General features: G+C 41.5%; 1 protein-coding gene across 1 annotated transcript; it reads right to left on the bottom strand.

The window, feature by feature from the left end:
- Nucleotides 1-246: 246 nt before the first annotated feature.
- On the bottom strand, nucleotides 247-5,573 carry SMIM23 (small integral membrane protein 23). The gene is made up of 4 exons (XM_021939949.1): nucleotides 5,376-5,573; nucleotides 1,086-1,137; nucleotides 818-885; nucleotides 247-587 (listed from the first exon to the last, which is right to left on the bottom strand). Exons 1-4 carry the CDS (start codon nucleotides 5,478-5,480, stop codon nucleotides 375-377), a joined length of 438 nt encoding a protein of 145 aa, XP_021795641.1. The 5' UTR covers nucleotides 5,481-5,573; the 3' UTR covers nucleotides 247-374.
- Between the last annotated feature and the right edge of the window lie 5,683 nt (nucleotides 5,574-11,256).

Here is an 11,256-nt window from a genome sequence, read left to right as displayed (position 1 = left end):
ATACATTATCTTCCTGTAAGGCAAAGTGTGTTTCCCTGATTTTTATATGTGAGGAAACTGAGTCTCAGGTTAAGGAAACTTATACAACGTCTCAAGAAAGTAGAAGAGTCCTGAACCCATGGCTGGCTCTGAAGCCCGTGTTTGTTCCAGGGGGCCATGTCATGGTGCCAGGGAGAATATCTCAGCCGGGCTCTGGTGTTCCGCCAAGGCTGTTTCTGTCAGCATTCATGAATGTGAACAGCGGACTTCATTTCCCAACTACTTTATTTTCTTGCCTGCCTGGAACTTCAAGAATCAGACCTCTGCCCTGCTTAGAGAAATCCCTGGCAACCCCTCCCCACCTTTGTGCTCTCCCCAGGCCCCAGGTCCACCCCTCACATGTGACTTTTATGTGTGGAGCAGTGCTCCTCCAGGTGCGGCTCTCCCAGAAGAGCATCCAGCCACAGTTCCAGGTCCCGCACTAGCTGCTCCAGCTCTCGCACCTCTTCCTCTAACTTCTCCAAGAAGACATGCAAGTTCTCCTTCAGCCAGTTCCTGATGGTCTTTATCGGTTCTTCCGAAGGCTCATCGGTCTGATATTCAAGTCCCTGGAAGGCAGACACGGAAGTGGCTTTCTCAGATAGGACCCTCCTCCCCGCCCCCACTGGTTTCAAAAAGATCCCTGGGCCTTTGCACGTGCTATTCATCGTGCTCATAGTACCCACCTTCTACACTTGGCCAGCTCCTACTTATCTTTCATGACCCATGTTGCCAATGACACCTCCTCTGGAAAGCCTTCCCAGATTGCCTCACCTCAGTACCTTGCTGGATATGTTACCTGGGAAACTACAAGATTCTGGTAGTAGTTACATTCTCTGATCCTTTCTGACACCTCCCAACTGCTTCCTGAAACAGGCACAAACATCACCTCTTAAGAGCAAATGAGCACTAATTGAAATAAACATAGTTAGTTATCCCAGTGTGACGAAGGGTCAGTAGGAGAAGGCAGGTTATGGAGGTCTCCTTAACAAGCAACCATCTTTGGAATACTCCACCAAGCTTCATGTGGATTTGGTTCCTTCTTTCTCAGATTCCAGAATGCTCACCCGATATTCCTGTGCTCAAGTACAGCACCAAGATCAGCAATGCCAACAGCGTCTAGGGTGCAAGAAGAGGAGGAGGAGGAAGAACATGAGGATGAATTCTCTTCAGGTCCACCTGCTTCCATCACAAAGGGCCAGGCATGGGCATGCTTATAAGACAGTTTTTTGAGCTTAACTTTTGTTCTAGTTATCTAAGTCACACTTGCTTACTACAAAACTCCCAAACTTTGAAGAAATAGATAACATGGCAACTCACTGATGTTGAATTTTCATTTTCTCTCATTTAAACATCTTTCGTTTTAATCGATCTTGAAATTAAGATCAAACTTCTTTGTGATATAATTTACATATAATAAAACACACACATTTAAAATGTATAGTCTGATGAGTCTGATGAGTTTTGATAAATGTCTATACCTGTAGACCATCACCCCAATCAAGATGTAGAACATTTCCATCATCTTAGAAGGTTTCCTTTTGCAGTCAATTCCATTCTCACTCCTGCCCTGCCTGGAGAGAACCATTCATCTGTTTTCTGTCACTATGAGTAGTTTGGCCTGTTCCATAACCTTGTATAAGTGGAATTATACAAGGTGTGCTTTTGCATTTAGTTTCTTTTGCTTAAGATACCGTTTTTGAAATGCCTCCATTTTTTTGTGCTCAATTTTATTGATGAGTATATTGTGTATTTGATTGATGAGTATTTATTTTATATGAACATAGAATATTGCACAATTAGTCTCTTTACCTGTTGATAGACCTTTGGGTTGTTTCCAGTTTGGGGCTATTATGAATAAAAGTGCTGTGAACACTCATATACGAATCCTTGTATGGACATATGTTCACATTTCTCTTGGGTTAATATTCAAAAATGCAAATGCTGGGTTATATGGTAAATGTATGTTTAAGTTTATAAGAAACCACCACTGACTTTTCTGTACCCACTGAGCAACTATACGTGTCCCCATTTTTGTGGTAAATTGCATTGTGTTTTAAATATTGAGCCAAGTGAGTTTCTTCAGTAAACTCTAGTTGTTCATGATGCATTAGCTAGCCTTTTTGTATATCGTGTGATCTGACAAGCTACTATTTTGTTGAGATTTCTTACATCTACATTCATAAGGGATTGGTTTAAAATTTTTTCTAGGCTGGGCATGGTGGCTCATGCCTGTAATCCTAACACTTTGGGAGGCCGAGGTGATTACTTGAGGTCAGGAGCTTGCAACCAGCCTGGCCAACATGGCAAAACCCTGTCTCTACTAAAAACGCAAAAATTAGCTGGCCATGGTGGCAGGTGCCTGTAATTCCAGCTACTCAAGAGGCCGAGGCAGGAACATTGCTTGAGCCTGGGAGGCAGAGGTTGCAGTGAGCCAAGATTGCGCCACTGCACTCCAGTCTGGGTGACAGAGCAAGACTCTGTCTCAAAGAAAAAAAATTTTTTTTTTCTGTACATTTGTAAAGTTTTGGTATCAAGGTTTTGTTACCCCCTTAAAATGAATTGGTAAGAACTCCCTTCTCCTCTATTTTATAAAATAATTTGTGTAAGACTGGTATTATTTTCATCTCAAATGATCGATAATATTTATTGGTTGAAACTTTTGGGCCTGTAGTTATTAAGACTATTTCTTCTTGAGTCAATTTTGGAAGTTGTACTGCCCAGGAAGACTTATCCATTTCACCTAAATGTATCGGCATCAAATTGTTCCTAATATTACCTTAATATTCTTTTAATGCCTGTAAGAGTCATGATAATAATCCTCTTCAATTCTTTTTAAAAATGTATTTAAAGAAAAGAGGTCAAGAGAGGAAACAAGAGACCTCTTTCATTCTTGATATTGGTAATTAGTGTATTCTCTCTATGTATGTTTTTTGTTTAGTCTATTTAAAAGTTTTCCAATTTTTAATTTAATTTTGCCAATTAAAAATGGTTAATTCTATTGTTTGTCTGCTTTACATTTAATTAATTTCTGATTTTGTCTTTTTTATTTATACTATTGAGTTTAATTCTTCTTTTTCCACTAATGTGGAAATTTTGACCATGCTTTTAAAGTCTTCTTGTTTTTCAAATGTGTGTGTGTGTGTGCATATTGACCTACATCCGATTTCCCCCAAACTCACTAGATTGTGGCTGAGTCAGATTTAATTTGCCTTAAAAAAAGAATACATTTCTTAGACACCCAAGTATGTGAAGTAACATTTAGACCCAATACTAAACAAAGAAGATGAAAGATTTGTCTAACTTGTCTCTTCCCCAGATAATTTTCTTTATAATACTAGCAACTATATTATTATTAACTTAAAAAAATAAACATGTTACATAGCAACAACTGGTTGAGTTTCACAGACACAGCAATAAGTGGAAGAAGTCAGACACAAAGGTATACACGGTATGATTCCATTTACATGAAATTCGAGAACATAGAAAACTCAGCTGTGATGACAGAAATCAGAATCACTGCTATGGGGGTGGGATGCCAGGTGGGCGGAGCCCCGAAAGAGCTTCCCTCGGTGCGAGAAATGTTCTACAGTTTGATCTGTGTGTGCACCCAATGCAAAGTCATCACACTGTACATTTAATATTACGGTCCTTTTTCTTTTCTTAACAATATTGCTTCGGAATCTTTTCATGGAAGACATGCACTAACTGTCACAATCTTTAAAATGGCTGATGAGTTTTCGTGGCCTGGAAGCTCTTCTGTGTGTCTCACCAGTCCTCTATCAATGTATTTTACAGGTTGATTTCTCCCCCAGCATGCTTGCTGCTGGTTTCCATACTGTGCTGCATGGAGGCAAAGGAAGGAACACGGATTAGGATTGAGTTTGAGTCCTTTTGCTTGTGTCGTCTTGGGGCTTGAGCCAAATAATTTCTCTGAGCCTCAGTTTCTTCGTCTGTAAAATGGATTTTGAAATACACTGAAAAGTCTTTCAAAAAAGAAGCAGGCCAGGCACGGCGGCTCACGCCTGTAATCCCAGCACTTTGGGAGGGTGAGGTGGGTGGATCACGAGGTCAGGACTTCGAGATCAGCCTGGCCAATAGGGTGAAACCCTGGCTCTACTAAAAATACAAAAATTAACTGCGTGTGGTGACGGGCACCTGTAGTCCCAGCTGCTCGGGAAGCTGAGGTAGTAGAATTGCTTGAATCCGGGAGGTGGAGGTTGCAGTGAGCCAAGATTGCACCATTGCACTCTAGCCTGGCAACACAGCGAGGCTCCGTCTCAAAAAAAAAAAAAAAAAAAAAGAAAAGAAAAGAAAAGAAAAGAAACAATGGGACTCTGGCAGAATCAAGGTGGGAAGTGCTGTGGTAAACAAAGCTAAGCAGACTTCTTTGTTGAAGGACTTCTCAGAGCCTTCCTTACATGAATGAGCAGCGTCAGTCTTCAGGAGGGGATGAGGGTACGTAGCCTTCCTCAAGCCACAGAATTCTATAAAGAATGTTTCTAAAAGGAGCATTCCTGGGGTCTGGTGTCTAGGGAACACTTTTTAGGAAAAGCCGCAGCATGATGGGTGCCCATGAAGGCCCCTGTTATGTGCTCCAAGGTCCAGCAGATAGGAAGCACTTGGTGCATATATAGTAAATTAATGAGTTAACATGTCTTTTGAAAACAGAGACAGCAGAGCTGACTCGTTCATTGCTCTGCTTAAAACCCTTCGACAGCTTCTTCTTATCCTCAGAATAAACCCTTGTTCAGGATTCTTACAGCAGATGAACCTGATTTCAGCGGGTTCTAAAATCAGACGGATGTGTTTTCAAATCTTGTTATGTCCCAGCTGTATGGCCCTTTTGCCTTTCTGGGCCTCAGTTTACCCTCTGTGAATGAGGTTGATAGCATCTAAGAGATGGGGTGTGGATGCACCAGGCTGTGTGCAGCAAGCATTAATGTTTTCCATTTTGACGAAATCCCACGTGAGTGTTGAATTTCAGCCCTGAGAATGAATCCTCCAGGAGCTCTCCAGTTCAGGAGTATTATCCTATTTCAGTTCATTCACTCATTCACTATCTATTAGGCACCAAGCACCATGCTAGGCACTAGGGATTCAGTGGGAAACTCAACAAAAAGCCCAGTCCTTCTGGAACATACTTTCTGCTGGCAGTGCTGAGAATTTAATAAGACAGTGTCAGTGACGGCCCCGCCAAGAAGTGCCTAAGCCCCTAAGCTGTGCTCCACCAGAGTGGGGTCCAGGGACAGTTGGGTCCAAGGTTCATCCCAGGCTTCGAGGGCCTTATAGTCTGTCTGGAGTGGCAAAAGGAGCCCAGGTGGGAGGAAAGCAGCATGTACCCGGCCTGGCCTCACCTGCTTCTTGTCATCACAGTGGCTGTCCCTTCTCCGTTCAAGCAGCTGGGCTGCCACCCGCTCTGCTGCCACCCGCCTCCTGCTGCCCACTTGCTGGGTTGCCATGGCCTCAGATCTGGCTGCCTGGGTGGACGAAGGTCCCCTCACTCAACAGGCAGAAGGGTACCCTTCCCCTCCCCCACCTGTGGTCACCAGGCATCCTGCAAACATTGAGTTCTGATGTCACAGAAGGTGGGAACAGCAAGGTTCCCACCTTCCCACCACCCTGAGTTTTAGTCCCTTCCCTCACTTTTATTTTTCATATGAGTGTAGAAAACAAAGATCAGGAAGAAATGCATCAAAATATTATGTTTCAGGATGATGATTTTTCTGATTATTTTCTTCTATATTTGCAAGTTTTTAATAAAAATACTAATTCTAAAATATAAAAACAATAGATTGGGTGCAGCGGCTCACATGTGTAATCCCTAGCACTTTGGGAGGCTGAGGCTGGAGGATTGCTTGAGTCCAGAAGTTCCAGACCAGCCTGGGCAACATGGCGAGATCATGTCTCTATTTTTTAAAAATTACAAAAAATAAATAAATAAATAAAAGCTATTTTTAATTGAAAAATGTATGGAGATAGTTGTAATTCACATGCAGTTGTAAGAAACAATACAGAGAGATCCTGTGTACCCTCTACAAGGTTTCCCCCCAATGGTACAGTAATATCCTGTCTCACTGCAGTAGATCACAGCCTGGATGTGGACATTGATACACTCTATCAATTCTACGCAGACTTCCCCAGTGTTACTTGTTCTCATTTGTGTGTGTATGTGTGTGTGTTTAATTCTAAACAATTTTGTGTAGGTTTGTGCACTTAGGACTACAGTCAAGACACAGAAGAATTTCAAAATACAAGGGGCTTTGTGCTGCTTCGTGATGGCTGCTGCCTCCCAACCCCACCCATGCTGTCCCTAACTCCTGGAAACCACTCATCTGCTCTCTCTTTCTAAAATCTGTTTATTCCAAATGCTACATAAGTGGAACGAAACAGTAGTTAACCTTTGCGGATTACACTTTTAAAAAAATAGTGTAACTCCTGGAAATTCACCCAATTTGTTGCATGTATCAGTATTGATTCCTTTTGACTGCTGAGTAGTATTTTGTGATATGCGTATGCCATGCTGAAGGACATGTTCCAAACATGCTCAAAAGCCGGCTGCCTCCAGTTTTTGACTCTTGCGAGTAAAGGTGATATGAACATTCTTGTACATGTTTTTGGGTAAATGTAAGTTTCATTTCCCTGGGATAGATGCCTGAAAGTGCAATTGCTGGGCCATAGCATCATGGCATGATAGTTTTATAAGAAATTGTCCCTTTGACTTAGGATTGTCTTGGCAATGCGGGCTCTTTTTTGGTTCCATATGAACTTTAAAGCAGTTTTTTCCAATTCTGTGAAGAAACTCATTGGTAGCTTGATGGAGATGGCATTGAATCTATAAATAACCTTGGGCAGTATGGCCATTTTCACGATGTTGATTCTTCCTATCCATGAGCATAGTATGTTCTTCCATTTGTTTATGTCCTCTTTTATTTCACTGAGCAGTGGTTTGTAGTTCTCCTTGAAGAGGTCCTTTACATCCCTTGTAAGTTGGATTCCTAGGTATTTTATTCTCTTTGAAGCAATTGTGAATGGAAGTTCATTCATGACTTGGCTTTCTGTCTGTTACTGGTGTATAAGAATGCTTGTGATTTTTGCACATTAATTTTGTATCCTGAGACTTTGCTGAAGTTTCTTATCAGCTTAAGGAGATTTTGGACTGAGACAATGGGGTTTTCTAAATATACAATCATGTCATCTGCAAAGAGGGACAATTTGTATCATATGACCCAGCCATCCCATTACTGGGTATAAACCCAAAGGATTATAAATCATGCTGCTATAAAGACACATGCACACGTATGTTTATTGCAGCACTATTCACAATAGCAAAGACTTGGAATCAACCCAAATGTCCATCAGTGACAGACTGGATTAAGAAAATGTGGCACATATACACCATGGAATACTATGCAGCCATAAAAAAGGATGAGTTTGTGTCCTTTGTAGGGACATGGATGCAGCTGGAAACCATCATTCTTAGCAAACTATCACAAGAACAGAAAACCAAACACCGCATGTTCTCACTCATAGGTGGGAACTGAACAATGAGATCACTTAGACTCGGGAAGGGAAACATCACACTCCGGGGCCTATCATGGGGAGGGGGGAGAGGGGAGGGATTGCACTGGGAGTTATACCTGATGTAAATGACGAGTTGATGGGTGCTGACGAGTTGACGGGTGCAGCACACCAACATGGCACAAGTATACATATGTAACAAACCTTCACGTTATGCACATGTACCCTAGAACTTAAAGTATAATAATAATAATAAATAAATAAATTAAAAAAAAAAGAAATTGTCAAACTGTTTTACAAAATGGCCATGCCATTGTACATTCTCATTAACAGTGTATGAGTGATTTGGTTTCTCCTCATCCCCACCAATGTCTGTTTTCACTATTTTTTAATTTAACTGTTTTGATAGGTGTTTAGTAACATCTCATGGTTTTAATGTGTATTCCCCTGATAGCTAATGATGTTTAATATCTTTTCTTTTTAAAAAATTTTATCAAGCAATTTTTTTTGTTTTGTTTTGTTTTGAGTGGAGACAGTGTCTTGCTATGTTTCCCAGGCTGGTCTTGAACTTCTGGGCTCAAGCAATCCTCCCACCTCGGGCTCCCAAAGTGCTGGGATTACAGATGTGAGCCACCATGCCCTGCCTGAACATCTTTTCATATTAGCTTATTTGCCATCTGCACCTCCTCCTCAGTGGAATATCTATTCCCGTCTTTTGCCCATTTACTAATCGGGTTGGTTTTGCTACAGTTGAGTTTTGAGACAGTTTTTTGCTCATTTTAGATACTGGTCCTTCTTAGGATATATGGTTTACAAACTATTTTCTCCCAGTCTGTAGCTTAGCTTTTCAACTTCATCACATGAACTTTTGCAGAGAAAATGTTTTACGTTTTGATCCAATCTGTCACTTTTTCTTTTATGAATTGTGCTTTTTCGTGGCAAGTCTAAGAACTCTTCACCTAGCCCTAGGTTCCGAAGATTTTCTTTGTTGTTGTTGTTGTTGTTGTTGTATAGCTTTACGCTTCTTATTTCAGCCCGTGATCCATTTGGAATCAATTTTTGTATAAAGTGTGAAGTTTAAGGTTCATTTTTTTTCCTTATGGGTGTCCAGTTGCTCCAGGACCACTTGTTCTGTATTCTGTTTCATTGATCTATGTATCTATCCCGGCATCAATACCACACTGTCTTCATTGCTGTAGCTTTACAGTGAGTCTTAATAGCAAGTAAAGTGATTTTTCCTACCTTGTTTTTCTTTGTCAAGATTGTTTCAGCTCTCATAGGGCCTATGCCTTTCCATATAAACTTTAGAACAAGCTTATCTAGTCAACAAACTACTTTGCCAGCTGGGATTGTGATAGGAATTGCATCAAACCTATGAATCACTTTGGGGAGAATTGTCATATTTACTCTGTGGTGTCTTCTATCCCATGAACACAGTATGTTTCTTCATTTATTTAGGTCTTCTGTTTTGTTTGTTTTTTAACCAGCACTTTGTAATTTTGGGGATATAGCTTTTGTACATGTTTTGTTAGGTATATACCTAAATATTTCATATTCTTTGGACTTTCCTTATACTTTAAAAGCTCCCATGTACCAAACAAATTTCATGTGTTAAGAAATCATCAATGTTCCACGTTTTGTGAACTAACTTTACCAAAGTTCCACATACAGAGCTTCTGATTGGCACCCAGATAACTTATATATGGAGGCCTGCTGTACGCTAGGCATTTCACTAGATTATTTTACTACAGCTTCTCTGGGCTATAATTCTGTGGGTAGTGGGAAATTAAATCTGTCTTACTAACCATTGCATTTCTGATGCCCCTTATGCAGCCCGTTACATAGTAAATGTTCAGTAAAAATACCTGTTGAAAGGATGAATAATGAACGATCTCAAACTGCAGGCTCTGAGAGGCCAGGAACTGTGTCTGGTGAATACATTTTTGTATTCATAGTACTTGGCTCAGTAAATATTTGCCGAATGAGTAAAGCAGGTGGTATGATTTTACGTTTTGAAGAAGCCGAGGTCCAGGGAGGCTAGGGAAGATTATTGGAATTAATGGGTGTCATGAACGAAGTACCTACTGTGCGCCTGACCCAGAGTAAGAGCCTTCCACATGTTACCTCATCTAATCCTCCCAACTGCCCTACAAGGCCGGGCCTGTTAGTTTCTGCTGGGAATGTTAATCTCCTTACTCAGTGGCACATACCCTGCCTTAGTACGGGTCTATTTAACTCCAAAGTCTTCTCGTTTACCACAAGGAGTTAATGTAGTTTCAGCTAAAAACAAAGACAGTGGTCATTCTTGCCTTTTGTGGCTTCATTGTGCATAAGCAGATGTGAGAGTTTCATTAGACTTTTTGAATATCAGACATAACCACCTTCTCTCCTGTCCTTCTGTGTCCACAGTTTGTTCCTTCAGGCAGCTTCATGGTCTTCCTGACTTCAAGAATGAAGCTGCAGACCCTCGCGGTGAGTGTTACAGCTCTTAAAGGTAGTGGACTGAAAGAGTGAGCAGCAGCAAGATTTCTTGTGAAGAGCAAAGGAACAAAGTTTCCACAGCGTGCAAGGGGACCCCAGTGGGTTGCTGCTGCTGGCTGAGGTGGCCAGCTTTATTCCCTTGTCCCCGCCCACGTCCTGCTGATTGGTCCTTTTCACAGAGTGCTGATTGGTCCATTTTACAGAGTGCTGATTGGTCCATTTTATAGAGTGCTGATTGGGCCATTTACAATCCTTTAGTTAGACACAGAGCGCTGATTGGTGCATTTACAACCCTCTAGCTAGACAGAAAAGTTCTCCAAGTCCCCACTGGATCCAGGAAGTCCAGCTGACTTCACCTCTCACTTCCAACTCCGTGACTATCCCAGGTTGGCGCCTGGGGCATTTCATACAATCTCCACTGCTTTCTGCCTCTTCTTGTGCATATCTTTATTGTTATTACTAAAGTGGCTATGTTGTCTGGGGTAAATGCCCAGGGTTGGTTGTCTCATGCCAGGAAAATTTAGGATACGGACACACAAAATAGGCAAAAAAGGGGAAAGAAAAACAGCTCTAGAGAGAGATTGAGAGGGAACTTCTCAGAGGAAAAGACCAGCCAGTGATGGTTGCACCAGAATTTCACAGTTAGGCTTGTGGAGGTGGTGTCTTATTTACATAGGGCTCACAGTCTGGTTCCATGAGGTATGACATTTACGCAGCGTGGGGAAGGCTAGCTGCCCCACCCTAATCTTATTATGCAAATGAACTTTCCCCTTAACCAGGGCTGTCTTGTCTGCTCCTTACTATACACGTGGCAGACAAAGAGAAGGGAAGATGGAGGTGCCATCTTGAACATGATTGACACAACTGCGGCCTCTATGTCTGCAGCTCGATTTTACAGGCTGCTCTTTGTCAGAAAGGAAAATAATTAGGGGCTGCTTTTCATTAAAAGGAAAACCTTACCGAAGACTTCCACACCCTCTCTGTCTGACTAATTAATTTCTTCTTAACTCCTGTATTATTACCATGCGTAACTAAGATATTTTGAGAGTTTTCTAAGTACTGCGCACTGTGCAAAGTGCTTTACATGCATTGGTTCACCGTACAAATATTACAGCTCTAGGTGGTAAATCGTACTTTTGTCTCCATTTTACAGATGGGGAGACTGAAGCTTAGAGTGACTAAGTCACTTTCCCAAAGTTACTCAGCTGGTAAGAGGCAGGGTTGAGATTTGGACTG

This window comes from Papio anubis, chromosome 5, assembly GCF_008728515.1.
Source record: "Papio anubis isolate 15944 chromosome 5, Panubis1.0, whole genome shotgun sequence".
NCBI lineage: Eukaryota > Metazoa > Chordata > Mammalia > Primates > Cercopithecidae > Papio > Papio anubis.
Note: the sequence above shows the minus strand (reverse complement) of the source record. Positions and strands in the feature narration are given on the sequence as shown.